This window comes from Scomber japonicus, chromosome 6, assembly GCF_027409825.1.
Source record: "Scomber japonicus isolate fScoJap1 chromosome 6, fScoJap1.pri, whole genome shotgun sequence".
Classification (NCBI taxonomy): domain Eukaryota; kingdom Metazoa; phylum Chordata; class Actinopteri; order Scombriformes; family Scombridae; genus Scomber; species Scomber japonicus.
The window spans coordinates 18,628,798-18,646,289 of NC_070583.1; the positions used below are offsets into that span (position 1 = coordinate 18,628,798).

A 17,492-nucleotide genomic window follows, 5' to 3' on the forward strand; every position below is an offset into this window, starting at 1 on the left:
ATATCATTTAATATCTCAAGAAGTAGATATTACTATACAATTTATAAGGGATCTGTGCCTTTAATATCTCTTGTTGTATTAAGCAATGATAATGTTGCAAAACATTGAGCAGTGCTTCTTTGTTGCAATATGGGATTTACTGGATTTTTCCATTTATGTGATGAGCTACTTTAAATTGTTAAGAATTTAATTAGGCATTTACTTTCAATTCATTTCCAGGAACAATTATTAAGCATAAATCTATTATTACTACCACTGTGATGGGAGACTTTCTTCATATCACTGATCTCTTCTTTGGCTGGTTAAGTTAAATTCATCTGCTGCTGTGACTCACAGTGGAAACAGTGTATTTCCTGCCCTAAGAACATTTTTGCCTTACAAATGTTTTCAAAAGTTCACTCACGGTTCAGCAGGACTGCACTGAAACTGTACTTGTGCTCCAAAATTGGCAATTATTTTTTAGAAAACATGTTTTTGTGTTGTTGTTTTTTTCTTTGTCCACGATTTCAATCTAGTTAAAAAAAAAAAAAAAAAGAGAGAAATACACCAACAGTGACAAATCATTGAGTATGTGTTGTGTTTGACTTTACTCAAAGGCAGAAAAAAAAGGGACAATATCAACATTTTCAGGCGTATACAATTGCATTTATTGTATAAAGACATGAAGACAGACAGCTTAGGGTAACTGGTCATTATCAGATTTTCATTTTTAGGTAGAAAAAAATGGGTTTAACAGAACAGGTTTTTAACTACTGGACTTTATGAACATCAATCACAAGGGGGATTTAAAAAACAAAAACAAAACCCTGCACGTACAACTACTCAACAAGAGTGGCAAAATATTCTGCTCAATCAATCAAAGAGTGGATTAACGCTTAAATACTACAGTATCAACATCTATAATAAAAATTTAAAAAAGCGGCATAATGTTTGAATTCTATTGGGAGTAAATAAAAATGTGCTCCCTCGATAACTGAAAAAAATGTAGAGCAAGACAAAGGGGGAAAAAAAAGAGGGGGTAATGAAATTAAAAAGCATGCATTTTTGTTCTTTTTGTTAAGCTTCTCAAAAAACAAGCAAACTTATTTAGGCTTTGTTGTAGTTTTTTCTTTTTTCTTCTTCTTCTTTTTACTGCCCCTTTTTTCACACTATTGCATCCTAAAAAATATACACAATGAACCTCTTCAAACCTGTTGGGGGGGTGGGGGGAAAATGTGGAGCTTTGCTAGTTCAAGACATCCACATTCAGATGCATAGAATGTGGTAATAGATAACATTCGTTTATGTTTTGATACCTATCATCTACCGCCTCACTGTCACTGCTTAAAAGTAAGACTTCATTCAGTTAAAAAAAAAGAAAAAAAAAAAAGGACAAAAGACATCAAACTGCATACATGTTAATGTGTACACTGATTGGTGAGGAATGAAGGCTGATGTGTTGAACCCTGACACAGACAGTCGTGGTAGGTGACTCATGGAACTGTACAAAAAGGTTGTTCTGCTGCAGAGATCTGAAGGAAGGAGGGTTTTTTGTTGTTTCTTTTTTTAGGACACAGGTGGTGGGTGCAGGGACAGATGCAAAAAAAGGGGGCAAAAAAAGCTACTGGGAACCTGAAGATGAGCCTTGGCTGCCCTGTCCAGGGTAGCTGCCGTACTGGCTGTAATACTGGTTCCACTGGTTCTGGTTCTGGTAGTACTGCTGCCACTGCTGAGCATACTGGAGGGCGAGAAAACAAAGAGGAAACAACAGTGAGAGCATTGTTTTTTAACTCCAAAATGTACTCACATTTTTTATAGCACATCCCCAAAGAACAGAGGATAACATTCAGAAGAAATACTCAATATAACCCTCACATACCATTCATATTCTGACCCATCTGTGTGAAGTCAATTCATTGATTTACTTCTAAACACATTATACATGTTGGAAAATGGTTACAGAAAACATGTGAAAAGGGCAGGCTGATAACTATGCAGTTGTTGTGGAGATAGAGCCTTATCATAATTTTTCCTGATTTTCTGAGCCTGCAAAAAAAGGGCTCCTCCATGACGTAGTGGTTTGCCCGTGTGACCTTGGCCCCTCCCCTACTATATAAGATCGAGAGGCCATTCTCCTCAGTTAACCCGCCTAGTGGCGAGATATTGTTACTACATCTAGCACCACTACTATTACAGTCTACAGTTAGCCAGTTAGCTGAGTTAGCAGAAGAAAGCTCTCAGACATAGCGTCCATGTTTCAGGTAGCTGTGGTGATTTTGATTGACAGGTGGCACTTGATAGGGGGCAAGTGTTCAGCGTATTCAGCAGACACGCCCACAGCGTTTGGGAGCAGTGACAGAGGCTGATTTTTACACAACATTGAACCCTAAATCATTCAAATGTGGCAGGGTGGTTAACAACACACTTTTCTGTGGTATGTCAAACTCAGAACACATATTTATACTTACTTTACATGGACTAGTATCCCTTTATAATTAATGGCTATACAAAATTTTGAACCACAAATGTATGTTTTATTCTACATTTGACACTATTATAGTGAAAACACATTCACAATCACACTTTATTATGTCATCTAAAATGAGAACATAACAGCCATAATTAATTCTGTTAATTTATTTAAAAGTGATAATATTGTGCAAAAAAACAGAATTTTAAAATATATATCCATTTTTGGACATTCTAAGCCATTATAGGAAAAGTTAAAGGTAAATAGTATGTAAGGGTTATGGTGTGGAAATCCATCTGGAATCACACTTCAATGATGCCATTTGCAGAAATTGCAATTCATGGGATTTTTTTTCCTGTTCAGACTTTATAAAAATCAATCTAGATACAGTCTGGATATGCAAAAAAAATAAATTTGAGCCATATTGACCTACCACAACAGATCCATGCCCTTCAATTGCTCCCTTGATTTGTTTGTTTTATGATTGTGTGTACAAAGCGAGGACAGACAGTGTTACCTGCTGATATTGCTGGTTGTAGCTCTGTTGTTGTTGTTGTTGCTGCTGCTGCTGCGGCTGCTGCTGCGGTGGCTGCTGTTGCGGCTGTTGCTGGTGGTGGTTGTACGTCTGTGCAGTGGTCGGCGTCTGGCTGTAGCTCTGGCTGTATCCTGGGTACTGACTGTAGTTGCTGTAGTAGTTCTGGTTGTAGCTGCCCTGGTTGTACCCCTGGTTGTAGCTCTGGCTGTAGCCCTGCACATGAAGCAAAAAAAAAAAAAAGAATAGATTCATTTAGAGCTACTTTTATTTTGTTTATTTATTTTTTTTTAAATTCATACATAAAGGTGATCATTTAGTACCTGCTGGTATCCTCCTTTGCTGTAAGGAGCCGGGCGATTGTAGCTTGCTCCTGACTGCTGGCTGCGGTTATATCCACCACGTGTGTCAGAGCCTCCATCACGGTAGTTGCTGCCCCAGCGGTTTTGGTTGTAGCTGCCACGATTGTAGCCTGGCAAAAACACAACACAAATTGGTACAGACACTTTTTATGAGGGGATTCTTAGACCGGGTCAAAACTGACCCAGAACATACTGTGAGGGTGTAGAATATGAAGAGTATGTAAGGGTTAAAATCACAGAGTTAAACATGTGATGATCTTTTTAAACCAATGTAAAGTATTCTCAATTTTAAAAGATGTTTTGGGAATTAACTTTTAGCCGAAACATGCCAACATATACCAGCTTTAAATGATGAAAATGCCGACTGCTTCGCTTACCTCCTCTGTATCCACTGCCTCCGTCTCCGCTGCGGTTCTGGTAACTACCGCGGGAACTGTCGCGGTTGTCGTACCGCTGGAAGCTACCGCTGCCGCGGCCACGGAAACCACCCTGCCTGTTGTCAAAGCGTTTCTCGGGGGGCGGTCCAGCTTTGCGACCCTCCTCATTGTACTGCTTCAACAGCTTGTCAGCCTCGTCGCGTTGCAGCTCAATGTACGTCACCGCCTCCAGGAAGTCGCAAGCCTCAGGGATAGTAAAGTTGGCTTGAAGAGTGGACAGAGGTGACCACACAGGAGGAGGAGAAGAAGAAAGAGACAAGTCCATCCAGCGAGAGACGGATGGACGAGGAAGAGAGAAAGAAAGGGGTAGGGGTGGGGGAGGGGGGGTTGTAGTGAAGACCAGAGCAGCCACACCACCGGAAGACAAAACGAAACAATAATTAGTAACGTACAGGGGCGGCTCAAATCACAGAGAAACTAAGAGCAGATAGATGAAAGCAGATGGCAAGGTACAGGGAACAAACATCACCTCCAGGGAAACATGAAGGAAACATTTGTTTAAGCTTGACACGGGAGAGGGAGGAGACTTCAGTAGAGGTGGGGAGAGGGGTGGGGGGGGGGGGGGCAGGGACAAAAAGAAAAGGACAACTAGAAGGTTGGTGAGAAGAGGAAAACAGCACTGCAAACCAAGGACTCCTAATTTTTAACACTGTTAACGAATGAACGTCCAACAACTTCGGTAGGTGGCTGCTTGTAAAATTTCCATCAGAATGATGAAAAGACCACATTCGGGGTAGGGAGGGGGGGCGGGGCCAATTGTGCAACATTAGCTCTACAAGTACACGACCTCAACCAGGCCCACGTCTCAGTTTGCAGTGCATTAGAGATAAGCTGTATGGCAAGTGGCAGATAGAGGGCAACAAAATAAGAAAGAATCAAAATATTTCATGTGGACTGGTTTTTAAAAACAAAAATGTCCAGGTCTGATATCAGGCCAAAGGCTATGATTGGATGGGGTGGGGTAGGGAGTGGGGAATGGGAGGTGGGGGTAAAGGGGAGGAGGGAGGCATCTTCCAAGTTTGATTTTTTTTTTTTTTAAGAGACAACACATAGAAAAAAGTTTTAAAAAAAGTAGATCTGGTGTTTTTTTTTTTTTATTTGTTGTTTTCCACAGCATTCCTACCTTTCATTTCTAAAACAGCATGATCGGGCACATCCTTCCCCTGCTCATTGGTTTGCTTTAATGTTCGTTCTTTTAAATCCTCGTCCGTGGGACAAATTACAATAGCCTTGCGTTGAAAACCTTCAAAAGGACGCATTTTTCGTCTCCTTGCTGATCCATATACATTTGTCTAGCAATGGTGACAAGAAAGAGGTAGAAGCTTGTTTGTTATTGTTTACTTGTACTGGCTTTCCACTGGAAGGAAGCTGGAACCCTGCAATAATGAAGTGAGAGAGGTTTGGCTTGGATATCAAGTCTACGGTTTTTACTCAGGTGCTAATGGCCTCTCATCACTCCACAGACTCACCTCACGCTCGTGCGTCCAGGTGCGGGCGCCAAGATGCCTGCTGATGAAGGTTAATTACGGACACAGAGGGGGACCCCGTAAATATCTAAACCCCGACTATATGACTGTATTTTTAACCCTCATTCACCCTGTAACATAAAAACATGCGTTTCAGATTAAATCAATGATGAATAGATATATTTATGACGTTAATGTGCTTTTAAGGGTTATGTTCTCATGACAATGTGCTGCATGTTATGGTTTAAAAATGAATTCTACTGTGAGGAACTGCGTGCAGTATTTTCACGGTCTATGCCACAATTTATAATGTACGCATGTTATTGCAAAACAGTACAAATAACATCCTAAATGCAGAGTAAGGATACTACAGCATACTTATGTGACGCTACTGCAATAGTTTACAAATGTGCCGCCTGTAGGACGTTACGTTTGAACCCCTCTCTCTAAATTAGTTTTTTCATTAATTTCAACTATTTCAGTGTGTAAAAATGGGTGTCTCACATTTCAATGATATTGCATCACTTCCCGTCTCTCGCTCTCTATAAAAAAAACTTCTTTTTACTCCACCTTCCAATGCAGCTGATTAAAACACTTCAGCTTTCTGACAAGCTCAGACAACATCTTGTAACAACTTGTTCTAATCTAGCACAAACAATCCTCAATACTGAGTCAGATTCTGGTTCCTACAGAGTTCAGGTTCAGATTTTCTCTTCTTTAAAATTATTAAAACATGTACAACTGGAATAAGAAAACATGCAAATACAAGCTGCCTTCAAGTATCGATTGTCATAAATTACGAGGTGCTGCAAAGCTCTTATTGGTTACACATTGAAGTATAAATATTATGTCATGCCCTATTTAAATTAGTTACATTGGTTACATACTACATTTCTGAAGCATTATAATAACTGGTAGCATCAAAGGTTCATTTTTATTTATATTAGACAGAATTTCGGCATCAAATTCTATAAAATGCTATTTATGCAAATAAATGCATATATATAAAAAAAACTGCACCCCTCCTATCAAAGTTGGGTTTTGCTTCTTGTTTGAGATTCATTGTGCAGAATGATACATTTGCAAAGTTTGACCCCGGAAGCTTTTCATTAATTCATACATTCATTCATTAACCTGCTGCAAGGAGAAAAGTCTGTGCTTAAATCTGCATTAAGGGCGTGTACACACAGGCACGGTTTATGATCTCACCAGATTGGAGCAAAATGAGGTCCAGTATGCAACTTGCACAAGTGTGATAAGTAGAAACTTGAAGCCTCCAGCACACATACATCGAAAACGAATGGATTTTAAATAAGACTAAAAAGCTTATCAGACACATGTTTTTACATCTCTTATAAACATATGTGGAAATGATCTTTTTTTGTTTATTATTTACATTATTGTGATTACACTACTACGGTCATGTATGAAACTTAGCCACACTAGCTGCACTATCTCTAGTCTGCTATATTCTAATAATTCATTTTCATTGACACAACTGTCTCCAATTCACTCAATAAATAAGGTTCATGCTAAATAAGGGAATTACATTTTACAACTTGACAGTAAACCTTCTTGTTCAGTCCAAAACTCAACAAAATACCAGCCGCAGTCAAATAATCACCCCGTTCACTCCACATTAAATCAGGAGTGTCTAACCTGAACAAGGCGACAGTCAACACAAAATGACATAACACTGTGTCAAAAAAAGCCATGCGGTTCAAACATGAACATAAAGACTAAAGCTCCTTTCTTCATGCACTACAACCCTTAGGTTTTCCGGACACTATCTGGAAGAGCTGTATGTGTGAACGCAAATTTCAAAACCAGTTGAACCGGACATTAAACAAAAGGTTTTACCCTGGAAGTTCCCTAATACAAAAAAGTCTGTGTAGTGTCATTATGTGTGAGAAAAAGTGTATACAGCAGGTCACTTTCCAAAGAATTCACAGCTAGCAAGTGGACGTGTTGATGAGGTTTCCATCACGCAACCAACGCTGGATAAATGCAGCAGGTCAACATTGTTTTGACTGAGCCTGAATGCCCTGTTGTGAATATATAGCCCTAATGAGAGTGAGAGGACTTCCTGTGTTATTTCTGGTGAAAGTTTAAAAATTCTGAAATACAACCACGGCATACTTTAAATGTCATGTCTTGCCTCGTGCGCACTCAACCACACACAATCGCTCGCCTAAACCAAGTAGTATTTCCAGTAGGCGACAACAAGTCTGACACGGACAGGATGTGAAAAGGGCTTCACATTTATAATTTTAAAAAACAGTAATTAGTACATAGAATAAGTCTTAAAAGTATTATGAACCATTTTTGTCGGTGTAACAGTTTCACTAATGTCATAACTACCGGGAACAACCAATCTTGCTTGTACCTAACATTTCCATTAATGACCATCTACAAATCATACACAATCTTCATCATTTTAAGAGTAAATTCTATGGGAAGCGAACATTAGAGCACGAGCCTACTCCTGACGGGTCCCCCACACTTACCTCGACTTACCTCATCTTCATACAGACTCTAGTCCCTTTCAGACAACAACAGACAGATATAACCTACCTGCTAATACTCACAGCATCCATGGCAAAGACAAGGCACCGCCCTCAGACCCACCTACCTTTTTTAAATCACATTTGCTGACCACAAGGTTCTGAAAATCTAAAATCTGTTAGTCATTACTTACCTTCAGGGTCAATTTATTAAAAAACACACTCAAAAGTTCCATGTATCTCACTTAAAAATAGCTTTTAACAAAGCTATCAACTCTGTCTTATGAAATTAGCAACAGAAGGTGTTTTTCTTACTCACCAGTCAGAGCTTACTTGTTTCTCAACATCTTTACATAGTCATGGTTTACTTGTACATTGTTGAAATTCACAAGACAAACAATACTGTAAATTATGACAAGAAATAGCAAGTGCAAATATACTGAGGGATGAAAACATGAAATATTTCTGTCACTTATGAGAGCCATTAATCATTTTCTGTTACAATACATGACAAAGCAAGTGACAAAAAGGGTGATCAATGCTTCTTCTACTCTATAATACACAGAGCCCCCCTGAAAGATAAATAAATAGTCCATTAGAGAGTGATCATCAGGGCACATTGACTGACTGTGGTGAGAATCAGAGCAGAAGTGTGGTTGGGAGGGCAGTACCTGATCCAGGATGTAGTTGCGCCTCTTGCGTGCAGCGATCTCGATCAGCCTGTTGAGACACTGGGTGGCCTGCTGTATCAGGACATCCCACCGGCCGGAGTAGTTCTTCTGGCGACGCAGACCCATCACCTGCGGAGCAAAATAAGCAAAATGAGCCAATGATGGAATGTGAAGCTGTTATTTTTTGTTTGTTTCTGGAGTGAGTGGTGGCCCAAACCAACCTTCATCTTGTCCATGATGGCGTTGGTGCCCAGGATGTTGTACTTCTTCTCAGGGTTGGTCTCTGCGTGCTTTATGGCCCAAGTAGTCTTTCCACAGGCGGGCAAGCCGACCATCATCAAGATCTGAAAGTGAACAACTGGTTAAATTCTGAATGAGCATTATTACTTGATAACCTTACTTGACATGAACGTCAGTTGATTCATGTATTTGATCTTAACATATTTAATCTCTCTTAATTTATCAAAACTTTGTTTCATTTACAGCTTTTTCTTTTCTTTCTCTTTCTATTTTTATGTACTTTGTTTTATTTTTATCATAATTGAGTTTTTTTTTTATTGTATGTTTTAATGTTTGCAATTTTCACTATTCAATTGTACTTTTTAACATTTGGTTCTTTTTTTTTTATGGTATGTTTTTATGCTTCAAATTCTTACTGTTAAATCATCTGATATTTGTTTTTGATGTAAAGCACATTGAGTTGCCCCTGTGTATGACCTGTGCTGTACCTTACTTTTATGTGTTATGAGAGTTGTATTTAGTGCGTCATAATTTCAGCACTGCCGTACCTCGCATTCAGATTTGCTGGCAGGTCCTTTTGTGCCTCTGATCTTGTCCTCCATGTCGATGTTGTGGATGTAGGTGTATCCCTCTGGCGGGGGAAAGTAAGGCTCCCCCTTCTGGCCAAAGTTGAACTCGACGGCACAATTTTTCACTAGGACGTGAGGGAAAAGGGCCCGACCCGCCAGTGCTTCCTTGGTCGTCCGGAAAGCAACGCCCAACGACACACCGTTCTTGGAATAGCCCATCTCCACCTCTTCACCGCTGTCGAAGTCCTGACATTAAAGTCACAGGGGAGAAAAAATAAATTATTTAAATAAATCTTTAAAAAACAAAAAAAACAACAACACAAAATCAGTTATGAAATAATCAAACCGATGTTAATTACACTTAGTTGCCGTAACATTAGGTGATTAAAGGTAATTTGCATCATTACTTCAAGTCCACATGACGCTATTAAAAGATCAATCTTAAAGTACTGTTTCAATTACTTACAATATAACAACCGATGACATCGTTTTCACCAAACTTCTCGCCAAAGTCTGCAAATTTACAGTCAGACGATTTCTTTCCTGTTCCTCCATATCCAAAGGAGAAGGGCTCCTCACCTGAAAACATAACAGAATGAAACGCATTGTTTTTTATTGAAGAGTAATGTACTCAGTTAAAGAAAAAATGAACTCATGCCAAACATAATTTTGACCCTTCGGATAATTGATCCTCTCACCAAGCTGAGTGCTGGTGTGGTTGATGGACCATCCAATTCTGACCACGTGGGGGTCTGGCTCACTGCTTGGCAGGTGCTTCACGGGAATTTCCTCATTGATCTGAAACACAGCAGAGAAGTCAGGTCAAAAACAGCTAACCTACTACCTAAAAAAAGCCACCTACTTAGAGGGTGTGTAACAAACAAATGACTTAAATGTAATTGTGTATTATTTTAACAATTTCCTAAGTTGTGTGAAAACAGAATGTTATGACAGCTGGTGCTGATTAGGTAATGCATGATATTATCTCCATTCTTCATTTGTACGAGGATGCTTACATTGACATCAGGCCAAAAGAGTACTGTAACGCTTCTATATAAAAAGATACTGTATGTTCACAGTAGAAAGAAAGCTGCTCATCCACTGTTAAAAAAATAAAATAATAAATGTGTACTGCTTGTCTCATGTTTTAGGGATTGTTATGTCATGTGTGGACACAGCACACAAAAACATTTATTTACAGAAGCTCAATGTTTCACCACATCAAATTGTTGTCACAACAGAAAAATTATGAAGTTGATGCGATACCCGCCTAAACAATCAATCCTGATACTGAAACAATAACACAACGACAACCTGAAACACAATGTTTCCTCTATGTACCACCGCTGTTGAATTCTCAGCGCCACTGCAAAAATGACTGCTTGATCACTGCTCGATTTCATTAGAAGTCGCTAGCAACTAGTTAACCATATAACTTCGCTTTTGGCTTCGGTGGAGGTTAGGCTTCATAACACAACCTGCCCCCTCCCTTCATAAGCTACTGAAGTAGGGGGAGGATAAAAGCAGACATCCCAACTCTCCCACATATTGATAGCGGCTCCTTGATGCCCACAAATGAGACACAATCTCCCGGAATCTGGAGCGAGCAAACAAGAGCGCGCACTAGAGTGACTGAGCACTAGTGTGTGTGTGACTATCAATGCTGCGCATGTGAGAGCACAGCGTCTTGATAGATCTGTGTTGCTGCTTATTAGACCAATCGCACCTAAATCTTCTCAAGTGTAGGAACAGTTCACACTACATAAAACTAGAAAGTGTGTGCTGGATCCTGCCGAGGTCGGCACGAAGCGTGTTATTTTGTTAAAGCTATCAGACATTAACTTTTAGTTGTTTTGTTTAAATTATTATTTATGATATAAGATTACTTTAACTCAGGGACGTCCAAGAAGCAATATGTTGTTTGAGCACTTTTTTTGCATTGTCAATTTGAAATAATGTTTTGTTTTTGAATGAAGGGGTGGAAATTTATTTTTTAAAATAAATTATATTTAATAATAATCGACTGATTAATCGATTATCAAAATAATCGTTAGTTGCAGCCCTATTAGTGTTGCTAGGTTACCAACACACAGCACCACTGCTACAAAAATTTCTAGGGGAAACACTGTGAAACATCATAAAAATAAAGGAATAATATTCAGTTTGGATGTGAAACTTCAGTCTACATTTTATAGACTTGCACTGCAGGCTTGCCCAGACTGCTGGCTACGTAAGTGAAATACTGCCATATTTCACTCTGTGCATCTGCTTTGTCAGCAAGTCGTTGATGGTCTCCAAGAGGACTTATTCTAGCAGCTATGCCCCCTGTTCTGTCACCATAAAAGCTGCGGTGGGAGTAGAAGCAGAGCGCTGCACACACAAACTGCCCCAGTGTCACACATCAATGCAAATCATTCAAAACACGTCTCTTATAAAAACACTGTACAGTCATAAAGTACATGTAATAATAAAAGGTGTATCACCGTTTTCAAGGGCAGGGCTCTGCAATACATTTCTAGTATCGCTATATTGTGCAACACTGACCCTTAGCTCTGTCATAAAAGCTAACGCAGCCATTTTATCGTTTGTATGTGTGAAACATATGTCTGCCATTTAATGAGTGATATACTCGTGTGTAAATTACCTTCATCTCGTAGCACACACGACCCTGGGTGACACCATGTGTAGCTCGTGCTCCAGCCCACAGGTAAGCAAAGCCTTCGATCGTCAGTGGGTAACCGCTGTAACGATCTCGGGACACTTTGAAGTGCAGATCACAATTGTCTGAAAAAGAAAAAGAAAAAACAGATATTAAGATATTATTATATATATCTTTGTGAAAATCTGGTACAAAGAAAGTACTGAAGCTCTAAAATAGATGACTGGGCCAGGACAGGGCTCTGACTGGTTAATGGCAATTGTACAATGCCCCATGCCCCACTGGTACATTGAAATTTTCACAGCAATACATCAAGTGGTTACTGAGACATTTCACTACATGTAGATCAACATATTGAACAGACAATATTATGCTAATATGGAGAAAATATTAAAAACTATGTAAAAAATATATATTTTTAGAAAGTTAGAAGTAAAAGGAGGACAAAAAACTAAGATAGTTAAACCCATTGGTGTGTACAGCAGCAAAAAAAAAAAGAAATATGTTGACGTAAAACTGCTTAAGCACTGTATTGACTGGGTGTACTCTAATTTCATCCCAAGCCGGCATTTCTTTACTGCACATGTACTAGTTACTTTGAAGAGATTCAAAATCTGAAAGCAGGATATGATGATTAATTGTTGCATTGCTATAGTCTCAACTGCACAACTGTATGGGGGCGGGGGGTAGATTAGGCGCCACTCAGACCAGCTTTCACCAAACACTTCTTGTGCAGTAAAGTCAGAACTGCAGCCTCTATGGCGAATAACTGTTTGTCGTGTTATCCCAACACCTCCAAATCTGTCTTTAACAAACACCGCCGCAATTTACGTAGCAACCAAAAATATTTGAAAGGAGAGAAAGAAACCTCATGGAAAATGCCTAAAGGATAAAAACCTGTTAGTTTACAGTCAGAGGGCAGAGATTTTCATCTTCTTACTTACACGTATCAATTGTAACAAGCGTGTCATCAATGTTTTCTTCCTCATCTTCTGCGGGGGGCTGTGGTGTGCGGGATCTGAACAATATCAACAGAGTATGAAGTTAACAGCCATAACAGACGCTTTCATTGACAAAATTCATTTTAGACTCATCAACTTTGTTTGTTAATGATAATAAGAATAGCACAAAAACAAAAGGTTTTATTTTGAAAGCTTAGACCGGAAGCCAACGCAGCTCCGTTAGTTTGACAGAAGCTGAAACACACGCAAAATGTTTTTAACTGTAAATAGAAATGTACATTTTCCAGCCTACGTTAGACAATGCCGAGTTTACTGACTAATTATTAAAAACCAGGATGTGTTGCGTGAACTATCATCACCTTAACCCGCTCAGCAGGCACAGATCTTCTGCTGTTTGTTGAGCGGCAGGAAGCACTAAACACTGAAAAGGGTCCCGTCTGAAACAGTGTTGCGAGGCGCAGCATTCCGAATGTTGTGTAATGAAATATGGCGGTACATTAAAAATTCATATCATAACGAAAATATACACTGGTATTCGGTGTGAACTGGTATACCGCCCAGCATTAGAATATACACTTCACCTATTCTCCTACCAGTGTATTATACTTTTGTGCTAATTTGAAACAGCCTAAAATGTTAAATACCACAATGTATAATCACCTCTTGTCCTCGCGGTGCTCATAGTAGCCGTAGCCCCTGTTCTCCTCATATGGTCTCTTGCGGCTGTAGTTCCCGCCTTTATCAGCCTCTACTTTAACTTGCTCAGCCTGAGCTGCGCTGTCTTGCTCATGCTGCTGCTCCGTCCCATGATTATCCTGCTCTCTGTCTACAGGAGCTCCAGAGTCATCTTCAGTTTTGATCTCCACTTTTATTTCTGAAATGAGAAACAATGACAATGAGGCACATGTAATGACTTACAGTCAGTCAGTGTGCAGGAGGAAGTTTTCCTTTGGGAGAGATAATTTGCGATTGAAAAAAGGTAACGAATTGCAATGTACCGCAGCATATTACAATATATTTAAAATCGCAAATTTATTGTATTGCGACACAAGTATCGTGATAATATCGTACCTTGGAGCCTTTGGTGATTCCCAGCCCTAGTTTTTACAAAACTCTAAAATACTAGCAGTGTCATCATGATGATTCAGTTTTATAGTAGACTTGTGAATTTACTGACACAGGGACTGTCTCTCCTGCTGGAAATGAAGCTGGCCATTTGCAAGTTCTTCTCTCTGATGTGATGTGACAATACAGATCTTAAAGCTCTCTCTTCTGCTTAGGTTTGAAATGGGAAGAGAGTTGCGATAAAGTACTTTACCAACTACATGTATTCAATGATGAAGATGGAACTAACAAAGTAATACAAATTAAGCCAAATTAGTGAAAATACCTGCACGGACAGACCATGTGTGTAGGTGCCTTAAAGTACAAAGCTTCAACTTAAATAAAGTATACATATTTCCTTGCAGAATCATTTATGACAGCAGGAAAGTCACCTTCTTTGTTCTCAACTTTCTGCTCTGGCTCTGGCTCTGGTTCTGGCTCTGGTTCTGGTTCTGGCTCCAGCTCCGGCTCAGGGACAAGCTTGTTCTCTTCCTCGGGCGTCACGTTGGATTTGTGAATGTCGACGTCCGCTGTGAAGTCGGGCATGCTGTGACCCGAGTCTGAAGCTGGTTGACTTTCGTATGGCTCACCCTCTGCCTCCTCTTCCTCGTAGTAACCACCTGAATCTCTAGCCTCATCATCTTCCTCTTCTTGAGGCGCTTCACCTTCACCTTCACCATCACCATCATCGTCCTCATCCTCAGCTGCTTCTACACAAAAGAGAGATAGAAAGAAAAATGTATGGTGAGTTTGATTTAATTGAATTAAATCAGAATAAGGGCCAATCTTATACAATAATTCTCTTAACGGTACCATTTTGATCAAAGGTGTGGTCAAAACCCAATGATAATATGCAATTGATTATACTTGGTGTCAAATATGGCTCGACTGATACTTGATTTTTTTGGGTCAATACGGATATTTAAAGGTGAAAATAATTCTGACATTAAAGTGTTGGATGTATACATTAACTTATATATGCAGAATATATACATTAACACTAATTTCTTGAAATGAACCTTCAAATATGATTATGAAACACTTGACAAAGATATGTAATGGAGCGATCATTACATTTTAACTTAACAATAAACTTTAATGTATAAAATCACTGTAGTAGCACTGAAATAGCAAGATTTACTGGGAATTTAATGATTATAAATAACTATTATATAAGAAACGCAGAACATAAAAACATATGTACATATATTAAACCTTAATCAATAAAAAAGATCAAATTTGCATAAAATTCTGTTTATATAATTTCAAAAATAAAAATATTGCCGCATATCAGACAACATATACAACGATACCGATATATGTGCAATAAGCCAGTATTCGCCGATAATATCAGCTAACCAATATACCCCTGGCTCTAGTGTCAAATCAGATAGGTGAAAGGGTGTAAGCTAAACTTAAACTAAGCTTAAGGCATAAAACACTCATTATTTCAGTAGTGGTCTGTTTAAAAACTGCATTTCAACTTCAGTGTCACACATCTACAAATTACATAATAACATAAGATGTCCCCCCCTTAGGAAAAACTCAAATAAATAGTAATACAGTGGAAAACAAGTAGCAGTGTAAGGGTGAAAGTGTACTATATACGATAAAATAAATAAAACACTATATACAGTAAACTGGATCTTTCAGTAAATAAATCTGCAATATATCCTGAGATCATGTACAGAATATACCTTCATGTAGATAAAAATAAATGTGCAATGTGCAGAAAATCTAAGATATACATGTGCAATGTTCCTGGGACTTACATAATAAGGTGCTTTTAAAAAACGTGTCTGATTTTAACTGTGAGTGAGAGGTGTATGGTTTAAGTCTTAATCCTTAAAGGGCGCAAAATATAGAGAAATACCATGAAACCAGGCCCACCTTGTTGCTCTGGAGCATCCTCTCCATCATCGTTATCTTCATTATCTTGGAAGTCCTGGCAGTATTCGTCGCCCTGCTCCTCCTGGTCCCCCTGCTCCCCCTGCTCCCCCGGCTCCCCCGGCTCCGAGGTATCAGCCTGAGCTTCAGCCTCCAGAGCGGCTTTCAGTCTCTCCACCAGGTCCGCCTTCAGGCCTCTGGTGTCCAGGCCACGACGCTGGAGCTCCTCTTTCAACTCGTTAACTTTCAGTTTCTTCACGTCAACGCTCATTGTGTTACTGGTATTTGTGTGTTTTTATGTGTTTTGCTGTAAACGAGCAGAGAGAATAGACAATGGTCAAGTACAGTTTACAACACAGCTATATCTAACTTTCAAATGGGTGTCCTTATCGCGGCAGTGCGTCTTCAGCCCAATCGGCTGCTTTAGCTGGTCAACGTTACCCGGGCTAGCAGCGTTGGATAGATACTGTATTTATCCCTTGCACCACTACGCGTTTATAAGCATTTAATCGAGTACTTACAACTACCCCAACCAATATTATAATTGCTTGCGAAACTAAATAATCACTAGATCATTTATTACTGTTATTATTCAATCTAAATCGTCGCTACGTGGCTAACGTTGGTAACCTTATTAGCATGTAGCTAACATACAAACAACCGCTGCAGGACGAGTTTAACTTTATCTGTGATGGATTTAAGAGCTGTGAGCGTTTCTCTAACTTAACGTGCAAGTTCTTTGGTTAATGCACGGTTTGCTCTGGTCTATAATATTGTCAGAATGCAAATTTAGATAATAAATAACAACGTTGAGGCCTACCTCCTCTTAAGCGGTTTGCGCGGGTCAGCCGTGGTGAAGATTTGTGACGCCGCCTAGCGACGAACACCGCCGTGACCTCATACCGGAAGGTAACCGTACGTGCGCGCCCACACCGAGGCGCGCGCACGCGCGCACACACACACACACACACACGTTCTTTTAAAAAACATTGCGGCGCATTTATGTACCTATTTTTACACGGTGACACTTTGTACTGCTAATAATTGTTAAAAAGCCACATTTAAAGGAAATTAGTTTTGATAGTTTGTTCATCATTGGAACCATAGGTTGGAACACTCCAAATTAGGAAGTGATGTAGTGTTTACATGGAATGCATGCTGGGTAATGTAGTGTATAACCATTTTAATCACAAGTGTTGGGGAGTAACTATACACGCAACAGCGTTCGCAATTTAATTACAAAATACATGTAACTTGTTATACTTACTGAGAAAAAAAATGTAATTAAATTAGTTACTTATGAAAATGTTGATAGTTTCAAAGGGGGTTGAATCTGAAGTCAGGCCTAGATTTTGCTCAGATTTTCCTCTTTTTAAAATATTTAACATGTTACTGAATACATACGTTGCTGTTTTTAATTCTTTGAAATCAATATTTCCTTATATTGTGTAAATAAATCATGACATGGGCTTATTTGGTGTCACAGTAGCAATTAAGCCCATGCCAGACTTTTGACTTTTTTCATCAAATATCTTTATTTTATATTCCAAAATCTACATGAACTAATGAATACATGTTCAAATGAGAGATAAAGCTTGCTTTATAAGAAATGATCTCCCTTATCCCTTATCATGTCAGTATCCATGAAAA

General features: G+C 39.2%; 1 protein-coding gene across 1 annotated transcript; it reads right to left on the reverse strand.

The window, feature by feature from the left end:
- Positions 1-619: 619 nt before the first annotated feature.
- On the reverse strand, positions 620-16,743 carry hnrnpul1 (heterogeneous nuclear ribonucleoprotein U-like 1). The gene is made up of 16 exons (XM_053320577.1): positions 16,663-16,743; positions 15,846-16,149; positions 14,348-14,665; positions 13,512-13,725; positions 12,834-12,907; positions 11,875-12,014; positions 9,929-10,028; positions 9,697-9,809; positions 9,210-9,476; positions 8,643-8,765; positions 8,422-8,550; positions 4,904-5,072; positions 3,721-3,984; positions 3,305-3,453; positions 2,967-3,197; positions 620-1,717 (listed from the first exon to the last, which is right to left on the reverse strand). The coding sequence occupies exons 2-16, from the start codon at positions 16,111-16,113 to the stop codon at positions 1,601-1,603; spliced, it is 2,676 nt and encodes an 891-aa protein (XP_053176552.1). The 5' UTR covers positions 16,114-16,149; positions 16,663-16,743; the 3' UTR covers positions 620-1,600.
- Positions 16,744-17,492: the final 749 nt, after the last annotated feature.